The sequence below is a fragment of the Ammospiza caudacuta genome, chromosome 3, assembly GCF_027887145.1.
Source record: "Ammospiza caudacuta isolate bAmmCau1 chromosome 3, bAmmCau1.pri, whole genome shotgun sequence".
NCBI classification, from domain to species: domain Eukaryota; kingdom Metazoa; phylum Chordata; class Aves; order Passeriformes; family Passerellidae; genus Ammospiza; species Ammospiza caudacuta.
Window position 1 is genome coordinate 100200544 of NC_080595.1, and position 21801 is coordinate 100222344.

Genomic DNA, 21801 nt, shown 5'->3' on the forward strand with positions numbered 1-21801 from the left:
AGCTCAGGCCTTTTCGCTACTCTTTGACACTTTACAATGTGTCCTAAAATAACCAATTGGTAGTAAATATAATGGTACAGCAACCAAAAAAAAAGAAAGAAAGAAAGAAAGAAAGAAAGAAAGAAAGAAAGAAAGAAAGAAAGAAAGAAAGAAAGAAAGAAAGAAAGAAAGAAAGAAAGAAAGAAAGAAAGAAAGAAAGAAAGAAAGAAAGAAAGAGAAAGAAAAAAAAAAAGGTACATTCTTTATCTTGGATTCCAATGCTACTGATAAACCCAATCTCAAAAATATAATCATTCACAATGTTTCGTGTTATTTAAATTCATTTGCATTTAAATTCAAAATATACACATTTCAAAGTAAATAAAGCAATGTTGTGATATATTGTTTATATTTACCAGTCACAAACATGCCAAAAGCTGTGTAGCAGTATCATATGCTTTGAACAGCATTCATTATTATTCAAAAAAATTACATTTCTCAGTATATACTGAGAAATGTAGTATATACTACTCTTTAAAGTTTTAGTTCAAAAATTCAAAAGCTAAGGTATTCAAACCTGAAATACTTCTGGATTTGTAGAATTCAGTAAAACATTAGTCCAGGCTTAGAGAAACAATGCTAAGATTAATAGCAATAAAATGTTCCTTATCTAGTGAAAGGCACACTTTCCCTTTTCTTCCTATGGATATATATATATATATACATATAGTCATACCCTAAACAACTTGCAACAAGTTCTATTGTTTCATGAACCAAAGATACACAAAAAAAATTAAAGTTCACCACAGTTCTTCTTCCTCTTCTTGCCTTCATATGGAATCTGCCCTCCTACATGTAAAGCAGAAAATACATGCATTATGGTGGCTTTTGTATTGCACAAGAAAAAAATAAGTGGTCAAACAGCTGATTATGGAAAAGAAGAGCTGAAAGGCAATTTTCTAAAACAAATGAAAGCACATCTTCTGGCTTGTTTTAGATTGAAGTATCCATTTGTTTTTAAAAGTCATTATATATAATGAAAAGGTCATAGCCAGGTTTTAGACAGCTTTGCTGGGAAGTGTAGCAATTTGCCCAATATTTCTATATGAATATGGTAAAATCCTACACACAGTCTGAAAGCAACTATAAATCAGTAAAATGTGTTAATTTAATATAAAATTGAAGTTTGTAAATTTATACAGTGCAAATATTAGGAAAAGGAAGTTGAAGAGCAAAAAAAAAGATATCAGCAAAATTAAAAATCCTACAAATAGATTAGGCTGTATAAAACCTGCAGGCTTAATGGGCAGAATTATTTCAGCTCAGAGAATACTCTATGCCTGTTTTCTTTCAACTTCAGCAAGACAAAGCCGAGATTTTAAATTGTAACAAATATGTGTAAGAGTTCTCAAGTCTCAGTATTAGCCGGTGTCTCCTACTGTTGTATCCTTTCTAGCCAGCAAATTTGCCCAAATAGTATTTAAAAATGGAATACTACTATGATAAATAACCCACTTTTTGGGTCCAGTTATAAAGAGTTTCAAATTTTCAGAAAGTAACTCCTTTAAATTTGCATATGCCGTACTAACTGATATACAGTGACCATCAGTTTTATCAACACACAGTAGCTACAATTATATTCACCCATCCAGGATTTGGAGTTCATGCAGAGCTATTTACTATTATGCTATTTCAGTGCTGCCAAGCAACATAAAAATGAAATATTAAAATGACAAGTATTTTATATACATTTATTGCTGAATAAATAGGCACGATAATCTAAAAATATTTAATCTGTATCTCTGCATTCATATACTTTATTTGCCTCTCATCTTGAAGTAATAGTCTCAGGGTTTAACCATTATACTTTTAAGAAAGTAGTTTTGTAGATTTATGTAAGCTTGATGTGTAAGCCTAGAGCTATCTTGTTATGGTCTCTGATGTAAGAGAACCATGAATTCAATAGTGTCTAAAAGACTGCAGCTAGAAGACTGAAGTACATGCAAAAAGAGAAAAAAAGATCTGGCTGTTAGATGCCCTCTAAACCAGCCTACTGACCTATACGTATTGCAATCAATGTCCTGTATCACCCTGTGTATTTATGTATTTTTGGGAGCTGATGATTTCAGCACTAACAGAAGATGACAGTCCAAAGGGAGAACCTATTAGGCCATGTTTGCACACCTACTTGTGTTTTTATGCACTGCGATTCACATAAATTTTCCTGTTTACTAGGAATGAAAATTCCAGTGCTACCTCCTAGAAAGGCCACTGTTTAAATAAATGGAAGGTTCTTAAAATAAATGTAGCCATGTAATGTATCAAGAGTACCATTTGCCTCAATCTCTACATTGTTTATTTTTGGCATGTCAAAACTGGTTTGTACACAATGGAGAAATTTAATTTTGGAACAAGGCCAAGTGATTTAGCATGAAAATGCCATTTTGATGAAGCCTGGAGTTGCTACAAACTGCTTTGGTTTCTTCCCTTTCCTGGTAAGTGGAACCCAGATAAATCCTGTTAGTAAACTGTGTACTTAATCTTGCCAATTAGGCATCGAATAATTGTGTTGGAACCAATTATTCATGCTGGAACAAGCTATGTTCAAACAGCTTAGACTGGCATCCTGCAACTGTTTAGTGAGGTTATATTTTTACATGACAAACATTTTCACATCCTGACCTCCTAGGGTAAGCACATGATGAAGAGGAAGGAAGGAAAGGAAGGAGAGGAAGGAGAGGAAGGAAGAGAGGAAGGAGAGGAAGGGAGGGCAGTCCTGGCTCTAGTGTTGATCCAGCTGATGCTCCAAGAGTTCACGGAGATGCTTTTTTGTTGCCCTTGTAGGCCTAGAGTTAAGTTTCTTTCTCTCTAGTAAGTCAGTTAGCATGTACAATTCATTCTTCTTGACTTTTCTGGAAATGGGTTGGAGGGCTTCAGGGATCCTGGGTGGTTTTGATCCTCCCTTACAGTCCATGCCAGTTTCTCCACCTCCTTCCAGTGCTGTGCTGCATTGCATCTATCTCCAGGAGTCCAAACAAGGACATTTTCCCCAGGAAAGTGCTGCCTCACGTCCATATGTTTCCCCCTTTTCTCCAGCCACATCTTGTTCTTTCTCACAGTGCATTATTTCCAGCAATCCTTGATTGGCTCCACCCCATCAGTGCATGAGACATACACATCAGCTCTTTATCTTCTGGCCTTCTACAAGGGGAGATACTTTTCACTAAGAAACAACTTTTTTGTAATAAAATTGTGTTTGTCCAATTTTTTTAGCATGAACAATCATAGCTTGACATGCTTTCAAACCTATGTGTGAAGAAGTTCATGTGTTAAAAATAAAAGGTCAAATTTGTTTAAAAATAAGAACTTGCAAACTGTTCTAGGACTGAGTTGCTCAAAGATTCATCAGTGACATTGAGCCTATCTCTCCTCTTTGAATATTGCTCCATTTCCTAGGACTTAGAATAGAGGTTACTTCTTTAAGGAACTGTTAATATGTTACAGATATTTCACTGGTCTTTAGGGAACTTTAAAGTTTACTTCAATGGATGATTTGAAGCCTGGAGAATAAAATTAGAAAAAAAGAATAGGTTGAAACAGAATACACTAAGCCTGTTGGGCAGGAGTGGGAAAAAAACCCCAAACCAAATCAAATAAACAAAACCAAAAAAACTCCTAACCACAGAAGGCCTGTAAGGAGAATACATGACCAAAAATGAGGCACACATTTGCTGTTACACAGGGTTTATCATTCCCACAGAATTACTTCTTGCAATCAGAACCTGGGTTTGACTGCCAAATTAGACTAGCCTGGTTCCAAATGACAAATCTGGCAAGCCTCCTTCAGCGTCCTCCCTCATACTGAGCTTTACTGCATAAATCAGTGGGAATCTGAGTGTGTCCCATGTCTGCCTGGGGCACATCCCAGCAAACCTCTGGAGAAGGGTTACCAGTGCACAAAGAAGCGGTCTATATCCAAGCACACTTCTGAATTACAGCAAGACACAGGATTACACACACTTTCATTTGATTTTCTGTGTTCCTGCAGTGTGAAGACCACTGAGTTAATAACGCAAAAGTAGTTTAATCACAAGTTTAAATCCAGATTTAAGCATTGTTAGTTCAGGCCAAAGGAATTATAGAAGGGAGCTGTGCTTCTGTCTACACGTGTAAGCAAACAGCAAGTGGGCTGAAACCTGAATGCAAGTCATGTGAGGCTACTGAGATGTCTAAAGGTGTAATTTCCCTTGGAAAATACAGATTTGGGGTTAACTGTTCTGTCTCTTGATTTTAGAGTGAGAGTGTTCTTAAATTCAACATGACACCTCAGTTTCTGAACTGAATCTGGGTGTGATTAAAGGTTTTATAGAATCTGTGGACTTTTATGACCACCAGCACAGCTTTTAGATATCTTTAGATAAGGTAGTTTTGTGTACTTAGAAATATTTATACTCCTTTTATGGCTGAAAGTTAACTACAAAAATGAGCTACACTACTGCAACACATTTTACAATTATGTAAATTGTTCACAATGTAAATTGGACTGATATTAATAAATGAGTCAAATTCTATGTTCAGAGGACTTAAAGGAATATTCCACAAGCATTGCCTGCAGAAGACATGGTTGAATAAGAATTTTCAGTTACATCTACATAAAGACCTTCCATTTACTCTTGGACCAGGTCTCCTCAAGAGTTTCATTAACACAAACTCACCTTGGCCTGTAGCAAAGGTGTGCATATCCTTTTTAAATATAATCTAACTTTGTTATGTAGGAGATGATAAAAATTTAAGTAGTATTTTTAGTGGAGGACTTCCACTCCTGTGATTTATTCAAGATGAACATTAAAATTTGTAAAAGAGCATTCTCTACTTGCATTTTAGATCCAGGCAGTACTGAGAGGTAATCATAACTTCTCAGATCCCTACCTTACTATAATTTCTCGTGTCAAAAGTTAATTCAGAAGTCTTAAATACTTCTCAGTCTATGTCATTGCCATCACTTTGAGTTCAAAAATTGTCCCATCAAACTCCCCAGTCCTCTGCCTTCCTGCATGATGACAGCTGTCTCTAGACTGGAGAGACAAGGCAAGGAAAACCATAGAAGGAAAAGGGGCAGGAGGCAGGATGACATTTAGCACATGGGAGGCTAACACTGCTCACCTATATAAACTTATCAGCATTAAGACCAAGAACGCCACAAGTCAGGAAAAAATGAAAATAGAAAAAATACCCTTCACTATTAGAATAACACAATGAGAAACCCTCCTGAAAATAGCTTCATTAACTTAATTTCTGCTTAAATAACACTTAAAAAGAAATCTTAGCATGGTTCATTTAAAAACAGAAACATTTTTAAACATATTAAAAAATCCTCATGTAGAAATAAATTTTTGTAATTCCTTTTCTTACTGTTTTTCCTGAAATAAACTTTCTCCCACAGGAATGACCCCAGTTCCATTAATGACCTTGCCTTCTGCTGTGAGATTTGCTTATTTAGCACATGTTTGTTCTCTCCTGTGCTGCTTGCAGGATGCCAGTGCTATATAGCTCCACTCCAGGATATCACTGGAAAAAATGAGAAAAAGAGAGCTAAAACGTCAGTGCAAGTAAACCACCTCTGTTTTTCTGCTGAGCATGGAAGTTTGGTAGATTTTTTACTTAAAGTGAAATTTTGAATTCACAAAGTTAGAGTATTCTCTGGCATAAACTTAGTTTGGGCCAGAATGTCACACCTGCTTTCTGTGACCTCCCCTCAGCAGCTGTTGCTGTGAGTTAGGAGTGTTGGAGACCTCAGTGAAACCAGGATCTCACTCTAAGCACAAAGTATGACCAGTGCTTGCTGTCATCCTCAGAGAGAGCACAATTAAGAAATAAATATACCAGAAAGAGGCTGCTTGCTTGGATTATGATAAGCCTTTTTCTGTTAAATAGTGTTATGGCATCAGAAGTCTTTTTTCTACGTACAAATTTAGGCCATTCAACTCTTTCTGAATAACAAAGATGGGCTGAGGAGCTTTTGTTTTATTTCATCTGCTTTTTGCTACGAAGCACTGTGGTTTTGTGGTAGGTAGGTTTTTTGTTTGGTTGGTTTGAGTCTTTTTCTGGAACCATTCCTGCTCATTGACATCAATTAGCAAGAAGAATGCTTGGACAGTGGAAGCTAACACAATGGCAGAGCCACACAATCAATACCATATAAAGCAGCAACACAGCTACATTACTGCTACTTAGCATTTCTTACTGCTAGATCCCAACTTTTTTAAAACCATCCCAGTGTGTGTGAAGCTATTATTACCTCTCTTAAAAAGTTTCAACTTTCCAAGATGCTGTATGCTGCTCAGTAAGGTTACCCCTGCAGTATTTGCTCCCACAAATAAAATCTGATATTTGATTTCACTGTATTACCTTTTTCCTGGGCAATCTTAACGGCCCTACAATAATGGATGTACCATTATTTCCTACTCAATCATTTTCGTGTCCACAGCAAGCTGTTCACAATGTTTTCTAGCCAGGGAAAGCAAAGCCTTGCACTCAATTTAATGATGTTTATCTCACAGTAATGCGATAGTTTTGCAGCAAGCCAGCTGAGCAATCTCCAAATTTTAAGGGAATGTTCTAAGTACATGTGAGAACATTATTTTTCTGACAACTGGAAAACTGGAATAGGAAAAGTAGGATTGAAACAAATTTTGAAATTGCTTAGCAATGCCTGATCTAACTTGTAACTGCTTGTTTTTCAAAAATATTTGATTACTGACTACTATCAAGTAGGATAGTATACTACTATCATTCAGAGCTGCTTTCTGTCATACAAAAATGTGCATTGAGACCTTGCTTGCAGACCTGCTTTGCTTATAAAACCAGTCCAAGTTCAGTGGCAGGCATAGGAATTCTCTCAAAAACCAATATAGATATTGCTAGAGAACCCTGTTGTTGAGGAGAAAGTAGATAGTAACAACCAAAATGAATGATTAATTTAGAAAGCTATCCTTTGGATGCCAGGTGTGTTTTAGAAAGTGCTCATGTTTTCAATTGATGTAGTGTATTATTTTTTGAATGATACCAAAAGTCAACACAAGTAAAACCCAAATGGAATAAAACCTGATAACATCTGCAATGGCTAGAACTTCAAAGGTCATCAACATGAAACCACACATGAGCAAAGATGATGGTGACTATATTAAAAGTCATAATACAAATACTTACACATTGGAAAATCAACCTGTAGAATGCTAGAGAATATCACACACACTCTGAACTTAAAAGAGCACAAAAATACAAATGAACTAATTCATGAAAGACCAACAAGTATAAGTTATGTTGTTGTCATTGTAGAAAACAGGGCAAAACTTACATACCTGCTGAATGACATTTATATTGTAACATTATGGAGTTTACACAATGGAGACTGTGCACAAACATGGCAAAGTTGAACTGACACTGAATGTAACAAAGAAACTGGAAATTAACTGATTACACCAGGTAAGGCAGGGCGAAATTTAAGCAATTTCTACAGCAGAATGACTTTACCAGTGTAAGAGTACTGGTGTGAAGTGCTACAAAAATAGTAATCAGCAGCAGGTAGTGAAGCAAGTCAGGGCTTGAAAGCCTCCAAGGGGGAAGGCTACATCTCTGCAGACATCCTGCTCCTCTGTCTGACTGTCCTCATGGTGAAGAAATTTCTCTTCACATCCACTTGGAACCTCTCTTGTTTCCACTTGTGCCCAGCTGGCATCCTCCTGTCATGTACTTTCAAACCTCTCAGCTTCATTTTTCTCAGTGACCTTGCCCTGTGTGTAGGCTGCTATTAGGTGTCCTGAAGACTTTTCTGTGCTAATCAAAGATCAGTCCCATGCCAAAAAAAAATACCCTCCTAGAATAGCAAGTTTGCTGACACAGAAAGCAAACTGTGTCTTTCCTGCAGACTGTACTGCTCTAAATCTCTTATGCAGCCAACATGGAAAAAGCAGGAAAATGTTAGCAACAAAATGGAGGTCAAAAAATTTGGCTACCAACACATCTGGGTTTATTTTCAACTCTTCTTCATACCAGATTCCCAGGGTTTGTCTTCTTGGAGTGACTAAAAACAAGCTTTGTGGGGTATTTTGATGTCCTCGGTTTCTACAGAAAGTACAGCTTGTGCACGTGGTTCTTTTGGGCACTGGTCTTTCCTCTGGTTAAAACTTTGGAGACGTTGTAGCAAACACTTACCTTAAATAGACAAAATTTCTGGTAGACTTGTTTAATTTGTTGACTATAAGAAAGCAAATAATAACCCAGTGAAAAATAGAAGTGGAAAGGTTTATAACATCAAAACAAATATATGCACAAAACAAATACAAGCACATAATAATTTAAGTGAAAACTTGCCATGTGTCATTTTACAAAAAATATGTGCATTTCTAGTATTTTGCACTGAAAAATACTATCCATATCACTTTGTTTTTGTGCCAAAAAATGGGGACAAAATCCAGCAAATGAACTGAGTGCTCTGTGACAAAGCAGAATAGTTGATAGTTGCTGAAATAAGGGAAGGAGAACAGTCACTGGGGTCTGTCAATACGTAGAAGAGATACAGGATTGTACAAACTCCTGTTAGTGTGTCTGTCATGTAACAAGGGACACCTTGTCTGTCATGGACAGGGACACCTTGCACTAGGTCAGGTTGCTCAAATAAAAGACCAACAGAGACTGGAAGATTAAGGTGAAAAGATTAACAGGATGATATTTATTATGACTTTCTATCTGTTCTTGAATTACCAAGTTCATCAGAGTTCAGAATGAAAATGCTGTGGCTGCCAGTATTGGAAAGAATGTTTTAGGTAAGTTAGTCATACATTGATAGAAAAGAATTCTTTCTTGAATATATAGTGAAGAAATAGCAGAGTTTAGGTAAGTTCTAGCTGTGCATATCTACAGAATTGGATATTTTTATGATGGCACTGAATCATAGGCTTGAATGCTTTAGAAAGCAATGGTGCCATCAATAGTGACAGAGCTTGACAAAAAAAGCAAGATTTGGAACAATCCATTTTAGTTTTGAAAAACTTGATTTAAAACTGACACATACTTAGCTTTAAAAAGATAAATAATTCACATATTACGCACCAAGTCCCGAAGCTCTTGCTGTGCTAAGATTTGGACGGGAATGCGAACTTTCTGCGAGCGATGTTTGGGAGCTGTGGCTGTGCCCGAGGCGGCTCTGGAGCCGCGCCGCGCGCGCCCTCTGCTGGCGGAGAGCGGAGATGCCCCGGCCGGCCCCGCGAGGCTTCTGCCGCCCACACGGGATCCTCGCCTGGAACCGCCGCGGTTCCTGGCTGTAAATTGATTAAAAATATTTATTTGAATCACCGATTAAAAAAAATGTGAGTTTCGATATCACTCTTCCTCTGTTAATATCATCTGTTTCCCTTACATCCTTCTATGATTATTCAACTGCAACCCAAAGAGGAAAGCAGTTCGCCTGTAGGAAATAATGAAACAGGAAGAGTTCTTTAAACTAAATCCTTGCCAAAAACATAGAAGAAGAAATATTGCTATAACATGCATCCATCTCTGCTGTTTCCCTTACCGGGTACAGGGAAGATTAAGCCTTAGTGGTAGCTTGAAGCCCCAGCATTCCTTTGGGTCTTGTAGAATAAACATTATACAAGCCAGAACTTTCAATATTGAATCAAGACTCTGAGATTGCTCCTCACTATGTACATACACATGCCTGTCTCTGCAAAGCTGATTTATAATCATAGAATGGTTTGGGTGTAAAGGGACATTAAAGGTCATCTAGCTCCCATCATCCTGCCATGGACAGGGACACCTTGCACTAGACCAGGCTGCTCAAAGCTCCATCCAGCCTGGTCTTGAACACTGCCAGCATTGTGGCATCCACAACATCTCTAGGAAACCTTTTCCAGTGCCAGAATCAGCTATTTTGACTCATCTGCTTAAAGTTTTTGCGTCAGGTTACAGGCATATGCAGAGTATGTATGCTTGCATCCATATTCACTGAAAACTAACAGATAATGATCTACATCATTATGGAGCATACATTTCAGATAGGACAGAAATGGCAGAAAGTAGAATTATTTGCTCTTTTGTGAAGTCAAAACTACAGAGGTAACTACTGCTATGCCACTACTGATCAAAAAGGTTTAAATGATAAATCTTCAGTCAGTAGCTATAATCCCATGCCTTTCTTCCTCTCTAGGATATTGCTTTGTACTACTGCCCTACTATCCAATTCCTGGTGCAAGTACTGAGAATAATGATTTCCTTTGTATTCTCCAAAACATTATCTTCTATCTAAATACAGTTGATGTGTCAGTGGCATTAATCACTGAAATGTTCAGGTTGGAAATGACTCTCAGCACACTGCTTGTCCAACCTCACACCCAAAACAGGGTCACAATTAATCCAGACCAGATTGCTCAAGGTTTTATCAGTCAAATTTTATAAACCACCTAGAATAGATGTTGCAAATCCTTAAGGTTAATTATCCTTACTTTTTTTCCCTGCATATTCAGTCAGATCCTCCTATTTTAATGTATGTCTACTGCCACTTCTCCTGCTGTGCCCCACTGACTGCACTGTCTGCCAGCCTCCCTGCCAGCCTGCTGTTCAGGTCCCACAGCCATCTCTTCTGTGGGCTGAACAAGCCCAGCTTCCTCCCCTCTCCACACAAAACAAGTACTACACAGTCCAACACCCTGGTGACCCTCCCCTGAACCCACTCCAGTTTATCTGTCTGTTTCTTGAACTGAGAAAATTAGATTCATCAACTGTCTCTTTACACATGGAAGCATTAAGCCTGTTTTTTCCCCTGTTTTGAAATAACAGGCAACTTCTTGTGCTCCTGGATATGGGCTTGAGGCCTATTTTGAGAGAGGAGGCTCACCTGTTTGTACTGTTCATTATAAAAATAACCTCTTCTATGCTGCTAGACAGCCCTTGATGCCCAGGATTCTTTATGCAGTCCATATGTTGGGTTTAAATAATGTAGAAGGCTTTGAATCAGTCTTCTGAGCCAGAAGAAGTTCACCTTTATCATGAAGATTACCATCTAACTCCATCAAAGTGACAAACCCCAGCCTTTGTTGATGTCCTAGAACAGGCATGCTGAGCTGAACTATCTCAGAGATAGCAAGTGAAATGACTGAAAAACTGTACAGCTTCTTATATTGACTTTTAGTGCCAACAGCAAACCCTTTGGAACACAGGGAAAGCTTAACAATCTCCCCTTCCAAATCCTGTCCGTTCTGGCACTCCCCTGCTTAGGGGCCTTCTGAGCTGGAGGCTGCTTCTCTGTGCTAGTGCTTAACACTGCTTGACAGACCTCTCATCCATGAATTTCTCTATTAAATTTTAATATATGCATACTTGGCATTCAAATCATCCTATGTTAAGAGTATCTTTTGGTTTAAATCTCATGAAGCACTCTCTTTTTAAGTCTGCTGCTTGTTGATTTATTTTGTGCCCATTTTCTTTTCATATGAGTATGGCTAATTGTTCTCTATTCTCTGTTCCTCGTGCCAGTCAGAACCTTAAAAATGCTATCACTTCTCCTTGAGCAGCATCTTTTCCAAGATGGTGATTCCAAATTACTTACTGTTTTCTGTACAAAAGAAGGTACTCCTCACTTTGCTCACACTTGTCATCCCCTGTACTATCAAAAATTCTGGATAACTTTTTGACACTGATACCAAAGCAGCTCACTGTCCATGGAGCATACTGACAATTACACTGTGCCCTTCCCAGTACTATCAATACTTAGCTAAACTTAGTGGCAGCTTTTCCATTAAGTTCAGGGGCTCAGAATTTAATGCATTGTTTTGCTTACCTTCTATCTTGTTTCTTCAGTGTATCCTGGGAAGATCTCCAGATATTTTCCTTCCAAGTTTATGCCTTGGTTGTAATTTTCCCATGTGTGAAAGACTAGCAGTATCTAATAATTTCAGACAAACATGCAGAAAACAGTACTTTGGATGTTCTAATATGATGAAGGAGTCAGTTCATTGTTTGATTAGTGCCATGATAAAAATACTGTGGTATTCTCTTCTGTGGTATTCTCTTTTTTCCTCTGAAAACTGCAGGCTGAAAGTTTCATGGGAAGACAACATTCACACTCATTTTTGTTGTGAGAATGTTCACACACTTCTGTAGTGGAAGTTCACATTACTTTTGTTCTTAACACCTCATAAAGAACTATAATTTACATTCAGAAAAGCTTTTAATTATTGAGAAAAAAAATGAGCTTTGAAGGCTTCAATTGTTTTTACAGACCTTCTTAAAGAAAATAACCTACACTCTCTATGTCCTGGAGAAATTAATCACCTCTTCTGCCTTCAGAATCCTATTTTAAAATTCTGGTTTTGTTCCAGTAAACAAACTAAGGAACCAAGAATAAAAAAAAAGAACCTCCATAAACATTAACATGCAGTTGTCGGTAATTCATTAAAAGAAAATCACTCTAAAGTCTTCCATAGATTAATTCTAAATTTCTGGCTGAACTTCTTATTTTTATTTGCATGTTGTGACCTTTAGAAGGATGACCTTTGCTCCAAAATAAATGAAAACTTAAAGAAAAAACTCTTTTACCCTTCTTCAATAATACCAAAGCAAGAAAATACACACACATCTTAGCAGATAGCTAATAGCAGATTAGCTATTCCTCTCCACCTTGTGACAGTTCTGTGCTTTCATTAAGAGTTTACTAGTCTCAAACTATGCCAGATTTTCTTTACATGTTAGAAAGTCACGTGTTTTGGGGACTGGACTTTGCCATTTTAAGTACTTCAACTAATATATATATTGATTATACAAAGTTATAGAAATTATTTATATAAGTTATTTCATTGACTTTATTATAAAACTGTTGTTGAGAAGGCCATGCTAAATAGACACAAAAAGTGAACTGATGGCACAGACAGCCTGCCTTTAGGCTCTGAAAATGGTGACTCAACCTTTGACTTGGGCTACCCAAAACCAATGTCCAGTGCTGATGTGTATGCTGGGGAGAACACCACTGTATACTTACCCACTACATGCATTTTTTCCCTCAATTCTACTAAATATTGAGAAAACCTTATTCCCAAACCAATGGAAACATCTCTTTTCCTCATCATTACATCATTATTTCTTTTGAAAACTCTTTTCTTCCCTCTTCTTACCCAAAATAAGAATTGAGTTGATTTAAACCAAAATAAAGTCAAACTGAAATGTTCATGAAATGTTGAGTCACTGATACATCACTATAAAATACTGATATTGAAAAGGTTTAAAGAGAAAATGAGGTTTCTCTTAGTGAAAAAGAATGATAGACTGCACTAAATCCAAGCACTCTGAAAACAGGTATGACTGAGGATCTTGAAACAAGGAACAATTTAGGATAAGGAAATACAAGCAGCAAAGATGTGAAGGTGGCATCACGTTGTTCTTTCTGTATTAAACTAGCAATAAATAACATCCAAGTTTGTGGGTACAGCAGAAAATCATACTCACAGAGTGAAAATTAACTTTTACTGGCATTTATGAAGAAACCTAAAGGTGTGCTACTGGTTAAATAAGACTAAGTAAGCACTGAAGTACAGTGATGGAAGAGAGATGCGTGACACACCAGAAATCTGAAATCTAGCTTGATCTGCAGTAGTAGTAAATGAATTACAGCATCACATCAAACAAAAGACATTTCAAGAAGTTATAGTCAATTTTATTCATAGAACTTGAAGCACTTGAAAAAAAGTTGTTATTGTTCCCAATGGTTAATTGTGTGTACTTGGAGAGCACCAGGTCCAATGTGTTCTGTGGCATCAGGTTTTACTGGATTCAGCCACATAACATAAAGAAGAATTACACCTTCAAGTATAAGATTATGACATATTTTGTGAAATATTGTTAAACCCAGTTTCACTATCTTCTCTTTTAACATGAGAGAAAAAAATAAAACAAGTAGAGTTAATAAGAGAATTTTAAATTATGGCATTGCTATTAGCCCACACACTTCCAGCCCCCTTGAAACTTGGGGGATTATCAAGTGGTGACACGAGCAGCTCAGGCAAGTGAGAAGCAGCACCTGCTCCCTGTTGGTATGTACACTATCCAGTTCAAGCATGATTCTAATCCCTTGTCCTGGTCCAAGTGAAGATGGTGTCTTGTTTCATATACTTTAACTTCTATAATACCATTCATCTTCTTTCTCTGTCTTTTTACCACATGAATACTTTAGTAAAAGTAAATTCCACAAGTTATTAAGTAGCACCTAAGACATTTTCTCTAGTTTGAATTTATTTCCAATATACATAAGAATTACTATAACAGTTCTTTTTAGACAAAGATTTTATTTTGAAATCAATATAATTAAAGTTTCTTTTAAAACTATGTACTTTTATTATAACACAAAATTGTAATCTTTTTTTTGGCATTGTGCAACCATATTGCGTGAGAAAGGAGAATGGTATTTAGGGAAGTCCACTGATATAATTCTTTATTTTTTCATACTATGGCTACTACCACCACAATGCCTATAAGGTTTTGTTGAGGAACACAGCATTCTCTTCAGACTTATTTTATTTTCATTCACACATTATCTCAATGACTCACTAAAATCCTCCCCATTTTTTACATACAGTGAACATCTTTAAAGAGATAATTAATTATTAGCTTGCAGTTATCAACCCCTGCTACAAATATACCCAGAAAACCTTTACAGAAACAATTTTTTGTACTCTTCTCACTCTTGACTCCATACACGATTCCCTACACGAGTACTTCTATCCACCATCACTCTTTAGAGCATTCACTGATCTTGCTGCACATGATGGCATCCTGACGAAAAGCTTTCATTAGCAGGAGCAAAGAAGCATGAAAGAGCACAAGACAAATTTCTGTGTGTGGGCAGAAAAAGAGGCACATCCACTACTGAAGTGTAGGAGAGAACAGCACAACAGGGGCTGCTACTGAGGTCTTACTACAAGCCATGTGAGCTTAACCTGGCTGTTGGAAACAGCACTGCAGCCAACAGTAGCACTGCTGATCGTGAGGATCCCAGGCACTCAATGTGGCACCACACTGGCTTTCAGCTTGTAGGTGATCAATAACTTTGGTATTAATGATGCTGCTTCACTGGCTGGCTCACATCACAACCATCTACCTTCTCTCAAGCACTAAGCTTCTGCAGAAAAAAGTACATTTGTTCTTCTCATCTCCTCTTCCATTTGTAGAGAGTGGAAATATTTCTTCTGTGCTGGTGAGCAGTTGCCTCATTTCTTATTTCTTGACCCATGGTCTCACATTGATTAGTCTTACTGACCCACTGCCTTATATAATTTTGTTCTGCCCTTGCTCATTTTCACCCCATGACATAACACTGCTATTGAGTAAAATGCAGGTAGGTTTGGGACACTACATCCAGCCATCCTAGAAGCTGTCTACAGTGACTGAGAAACACAAACACAGCCCTGATATGCCAAGAAACATCTAATCAATTTACCCTCAAGTGTAGTGCTGCCAATAGACAATGTGAGTACTCAGGAGTCTGATCTCCAATTTATCCATGAACACCCTCTTACATAAAGAGCTGTGTGAATGCAGGCATGAAAAATGCTAGTCTTAGGTTCCTCAGGAACAGCGACAATGGATGAAATTTCCACCTCCTCACTAGAGCCAACACACCAACTGAATACCATTTTTAAGACTTATGTTTCTAGGACTTTTGTTCGTACAATGGGTATAGACAAAGGTCATTATGTGAACATTTAAAAAAAAAAAAAAACACAAGCCTTGCCGTTAAACTGGGGAACAAAGTAAATTGATCCTCTAAATTTTATTTGTAGATAACCCCTGAGATAAAGATTTTCTAATTTTATTAAAATAAGGGATAAAATAATTTTAATTTATAAATCCTGAACTTTATGGAATAAGAAAAAAACATTCAGAATGCTAGTGGTAACATGGTATTGAAAAACACAAACATATTCAGATACCGTAGTGGTAACATAAGAAAAATTTCCATTTTGCCTGTACACTTCTTCACTTCCTGTACTTAAAAGCATTACTTCCATTCCAACAAAAACCGGAGTTCTTCCTTTAAACTATGAATTACCACTAACCATTTAACACACAGGGACATGGCATTTTTTACTGAAACCTTGAAAACCTTGCCCACTATCCAATTAAACCTAGGTTATCAACCATACTTACCAAAAAATAATAGATTTGACAGAATGATGGGAATTTAATATTACCATTTACTGCAAGGTGCTGCAGTATGGGAATAAAATATGGGAAGATTTTAGCAAAAGACTCAAAGATTGGATTTTCTGTTAGTGGAAATGCTATAATTCTGCGTGGTTGATTTTTAAATTTTTTTTTTTTAGTCCTTGTTAAACTATATGAACTCAGCTGTTTAGAATGAAAAAAGATTTTTTGATCATGTTGAAGTACACTTAAAGCTTATTTACTGTAGCAAGTTAAATATTCATGTTACCTTTTGATTCAAAACAAAAAGGACTCTGCTAGCATAGAGCTATAGCATTTCTTTTTTTATTATTATTATTTTAACAGCAGCCTTAAACAGCTACAGGTCCCTGATGTTTGGTATATCAATATTTTATTGGTAAAGGTGTGCTGTACAAAACATAAAAACTTTATATACTCCAAGGGCAAATTACTTCCCTTCCCTCTTGGGAGTAGTTTATTTTTAATGTAGTTCTTTGAGGGCTTTAATTCTTCATGGGTTCTTAGGCAATTTTGAATTACAACATACATATTTAATAGTAATGACATCCAGGGAAATATTTTCTGTGGTGGAGATAATACACACACATTAATAGTAAAATATACAAAGAAAAACCCCTAAATCTCCAACAACCAAAAGGACATACACAATATGCTTACTGACCTGTAACTAATTATAGTTATATAGTACCTGCTGCTTTTCTTATCTGACTACAAGGTCACCTGGATTGTCATGAACTATCCATTCAGCTCGTGAGCTGCACAGCCACTGCACAGCCACCTGCTTACTGCCCTGCCTCACACCTTACAAGACACAGCACAAACACCTGCCCCTCCAGAACGAGCCTCCCAAAAAATACCTCTCCACCAGCAGACCCTTCATTGCAATGCTACAAGCTCACCTAAAAACTGCACCCATAACCAACCATCCAAGCACCTTGTGAATATTCACCTCACTGTGCTCCCACCTGCACTGTCCTCACAGGAGCTTTTGGCACAGGTATTTGCCCCTGCACGCAACATTTCCCTCCATGAGTCAGCACAGCCCCTGCAGGTACCTCCCTGCAAGGTTTGCAAGCTCTCCAGAACCCTCCTCAGCTCCATTATCGCTGGTTTAATGGATGCTGCCATATGCATGGCATGCATTCCACACTGCCCTGACGACAAACTGAGAATTACAGCACGCATCTGTGCTCTGGGGCACAGCTTCCAATTCTCCTGTCCTCCCAAGCGCAGGACCCTTTCTTGCAAAGCTGCAAGCCTATCCCAACTCCTGCGGTCCAAACCACCCCACACATAGCCTGTGAGCGCTGTCACAACACTGTCAACCCAGCAAACTTATCAGCCACTTTGTAACAAAGCTGCTCCACCACGCGAGAACTGGTCCACCTGAGCACACACCTCAGATGCCCTGGATATAGCTCACAGGCACCACCACACACTATTGTCGCACATAAATGGTCCCCCATATCAATTAAGTCTTAGCAGGGTCAAAAACCAGTCTGGGTAAGGCTCTCACAGCCCTTTCATCAACAGATTTCTCAAGGTTATGAGCCCACAAGAAGTCCTTCCATTTACCTGACCTCACACTTGGTAAATGAACACTGTTGATATCAGGAGCTCCCATCACCCCACTGGCCTCACAGCACCTGAAAGTTCATCCCTCCCAGGCTGAGCTCTCCTTGCTCAAATCAATCTCTTCTCTCAAGGCTACAAACAAAACAGTCTGAATTTCAACTCCCTCTTGCTTGGCACGAGTACATTTGTTCTCACAGCAAATGGAAACACAGAAAATGTATCTATTGTTTCAGGACATGAATGTGGCCACTCCTGCCTGCCTGCTTAGGTCTCCGAGCCCCTTGTACCAAGGCTGAAGATCGAGCAAGGCTCTTAAACATTTCCATCCCTCAGCTGCCTGTGCACCATGCAGGACAGCAGCCCACGCTCCAGACGGGGCTCCGGGCTATCCCTGGGCCCTCCTGCAGACAGACAGAGCCCTTTGAATCCAACCTCACAGTCTTAAACTGGGAAAGGGAAGGTTCAGATTAGATATTGGGGAAAAAGTCACTGTTAGGGCGGTCAGGCATTGGAATAGGTGGCCCAGGGAGGTGGTGGACTCCCAATCCCTGGAAGTGCAACACGAGGTGTCCGGGTCTGGTGCTGGGTGATGCGGTTTCGTGGTTTAGGGGCTACAGTGGCAAGTGCCGTGCGGACGGTCGGACTGGACGAGTTTAAAAGATCTCTTCCAACCTGATGATTCCATGATTGTATGCGTGCAGCACTTAGAGCAAAGTAGCGACTAAGACACACGGCAGCACCTTGCACATGAGGGTCTCCCACTCCCCGTGCCACCAAATCCACACTCTCGGGAACGAGAGCTCCGCAAGGCACCTCCTAACCCCGCACCCTTCCCGGCCCACGGCTGCCCTCACAGCGGGCACGGCGTCCCGAAGCGTGGCTTCCCACCAGGCCGGGATCGAGCCCGCAGTTTGGCACTATCGCGGTTAAACAGAGCCCGGGCCAAGGGCACCGAGGTGCGGGGCTCCCACACACCCTCCCGGCACTGCCCTGACGGAGCGGCCCCGACCCGCCGCCACCGCCCGCACACGGGCGCGGCAGGGCACGCAGGGAGATGGTTTAGATACTTTTACAGCAAGAAACAAAACCAAAAGGATTGAAAGTGCTTGATACCTCCTAGCGCACCTTTTACCTTTCCTCAAACCCCTTCCTACCCTCCCGCCGTCCCTCAGGCAAGAGTCCGCTCGGACCGAGCGTTGCCCTGTCAGACTCCCGGCCCCAGGAGGGAAGACAGGAAACCCTTCTCGGGAGCAAGAGGTGAGGACAGCTCTTCATCACCCCGCTTTCCCCTTCCTGCCCCCCGACGGTAGCGCTCTGCCACGGGACGCGGCCGGGGAACTCCCGGCTCCGGTCACTTCAGCCCTCGGAGCAGCGCCGCTCTCCCGTCAGCAGCGCGGGCGGGGCGGGCGGGGGCGCGTGACGTCACGCGGCGTGGGGCCGTTGCCGCGGTGACGCGAGCCCGCCCCGCTTTAAGCGCCGCCTCGGCGGGGCGGCCGCGCTGCCGCTGACGGAAGTGAAGATGGCGGCGGCGGCGTCTGACCTGCTGACGGGATGGTGCCTCTTCGGCCTGGCGCTGCTGGTGAGAGGCGGCTCTCCCGCCCTGCCGCGGCCCCCTCACACATCCCCTCCCCTTCCCTGGGCCGGCTGCTGCTCCCTCTTCGGCCGCTCGCTGTTCTAGTGCTTGGTCTCCTCGCCCGTGCCCCTGGGGCTGCCCCGGCCGCGAGTGCTCGGCGGTGGTGCCGCAGGGCAGAGCCCGGAGCTGGAGCGGGGGCTGCCCTGCCCCTCCGCCCGGCGAGCCGCGCTGTTTGTGTTGTCGCGGGTTCCGTGGGTGAGCGCTGGTGGCGTTGCTCGAGCTGCTCTTAAGGAAGAATGACTTTTGTGTGGTCAGTATAACCCGGGTGCTGAGTGTTCAGGTAAAAGTGTGCTGATGCTATGCCAGCCGTCCGTACAGGGTCTAACATCAGTACCTACTTGCGGACGTTGTTATTATACAACTCATAAGTGTTTTTCCCATATGTTTCAGGCGATTTTAATTTTCTGCTGGGTTTATGTGCGCAAGTATCAGAGTCGGCGGGAAAGCGAAGTGGTTTCTACCATAACAGCAATTTTTGCCTTGGCCGTTGCTCTTATCACATCTGCACTCCTGCCAGTGGACATATTTTTGGTCTCATATATGAAAAACCAAAATGGTACATTTAAGGTATGGACTTTAAAAAATGTTAATTGCCTCTTCAAAACAAGCACTTGTGTTGCAAAAGGATGCTCCTGGGTTGTGAAAGTGTTTGGAACCAGTGCTAATACCTGTTTTAGTGACTTGACTTTTCTCAAAGCTGGGTACTAGTACTGTGATTAAACACTCATATCTGGTATTTGAACTGGATTTCGATTTTGACTTCTATGCTTTCTCAGATACTCTGCTCATTTCCAAGTGCTTGTTCCTTCTGTTGTGCATTAGAGTGAATGTACTGTCCGGAAGATATAAATAAATTGCTTAAGGGTTGCTTTTTAGTGCCTCATGATGGGGCATTGTAGAATAAAACTTGTTGCACTTTTGGTCAAAAATAGACTGTATAGCCCCTTTGTAACTTAGGATTGTTTTAATTGTCTTTTTAGTCAGCAAAAAAATTTAGTGCTGGAACATTTAAAGATTTATAAAGATTTACTGTGGTAATCTACCTGCAATGTAGAGCTTGAATTAAGCATTTTGAAAGCTGCAGGAACCCTTGGCAGAGGGGAATGCTGTAGTATCTCTTTTTGGCTGATAAAGCCTTAACTGAACTCCTGCATTTATAAACTGTAGGGGGTTGCTGTGCAAAATGAGTTCCTAATGAGATGAGTACTTGCTGTCATCTGCTCTAAGTATTTCTGTAACAGATCTTCCCAATGCTTCAAGTATTGCTTGAATTTTCAAGCAGAGTTCTTGAAGATACTGACCCAGTGTCTTTGTGAGCACATTGTGAGTAACAAGAGGTCGAACTGGAGCATGTAGCTAACTTCAATAATAACTTACTTGGGTTTGGAGCTTAACTGGGTCTCTTGTAAAAGTTATGATCCTGAAACAAGTGATAGAGTGGGAGAAAGGTAAATGCCTGCTCACCAGATTGTACTGCTTTTCAGCCTTACTTCCAAAGGAACATATAGGGCTTGCCTGATCTGTGTAATGCTTCAAAACTAGCTTGCAGCTCATACAGTGATTTTGGTATGGTGCAAGTTATGAGAAGCCTTTAGAATTGAGCTGTGATGTGTTTTTTGTCATCTTTATTGTTCATGGTGAATACAGAATAAATTAAGTTGTTACTCAATGCTATTCAGAAAAGTTTGTGTTTTCAGGCCTTGCTTGTTTGGAATTAAAGACATTCTAGATGATGGAAGAGATGTTTCACGTGTCAGGGTTGTAGCAATTCAATGAAAACAGTAGTCTTAAATACATTGAGCTTGACTATCTAGAGAAATAACCATGGTGCAACTAGGTCCAGCTGAAAAATACATATCTAATGGGGACTAAGCAGAATTCTGTGCTGCAAAGGACACATTTTGCTAATGTGTACTTTGCTTGATTAGAAACAAACCTGTGAGAACAGGTCATCAAAGGTGATTATGCAGTCGCTACAAATTTTTACTTAAGGAAATACAGTTACTTAAGGAAAACTACTTATAATACTGTTTTTTGTGGGCTAGAATTCCTTGTTAATGGACACATGTTGTGATATGGTGAGGTGGATAGGTGCTATTTAAAAATTCTACTGAGAGCAAGCATTCATGCTTGTGGTGAACACTTTTTTTGTAAAGTACTTTTTTGCCTGTGCTTTTGAGGCTTATTTGTTCTGCTTAGTTCCTAATGTTGGTAGGTACTTCTTATGGCTTGTTAAAATACAATTGCTCCATACTGCCTTAAAGAAGCATTCTTCTGTGTCTTTTAAGTCTCAGCTGAATTGAGTTTCTAGCTTTGCAGAAATAACATGAGATCTACTGACGTTACTGCATTTCATCCAAACACAGGTGTTGAAATTATGG

The 21801-nt window shown here is 39.8% G+C and overlaps 1 protein-coding gene across 1 annotated transcript in view; it reads left to right on the forward strand.

Annotated features, from left to right (window-relative positions):
* The first annotated feature begins 19296 nt into the window (after positions 1-19296).
* The window catches only part of LMBRD1 (LMBR1 domain containing 1), a 63279-nt gene continuing 60774 nt past the window's right edge, over positions 19297-21801 (forward strand). The window contains exons 1-2 of the mRNA XM_058801288.1: positions 19297-19366; positions 19811-19987. Of these exons, the coding sequence (XP_058657271.1) occupies positions 19307-19366; positions 19811-19987 (237 nt within the window). The 5' untranslated portion in view covers positions 19297-19306. The remainder of the gene's footprint in view (positions 19367-19810; positions 19988-21801) is intronic.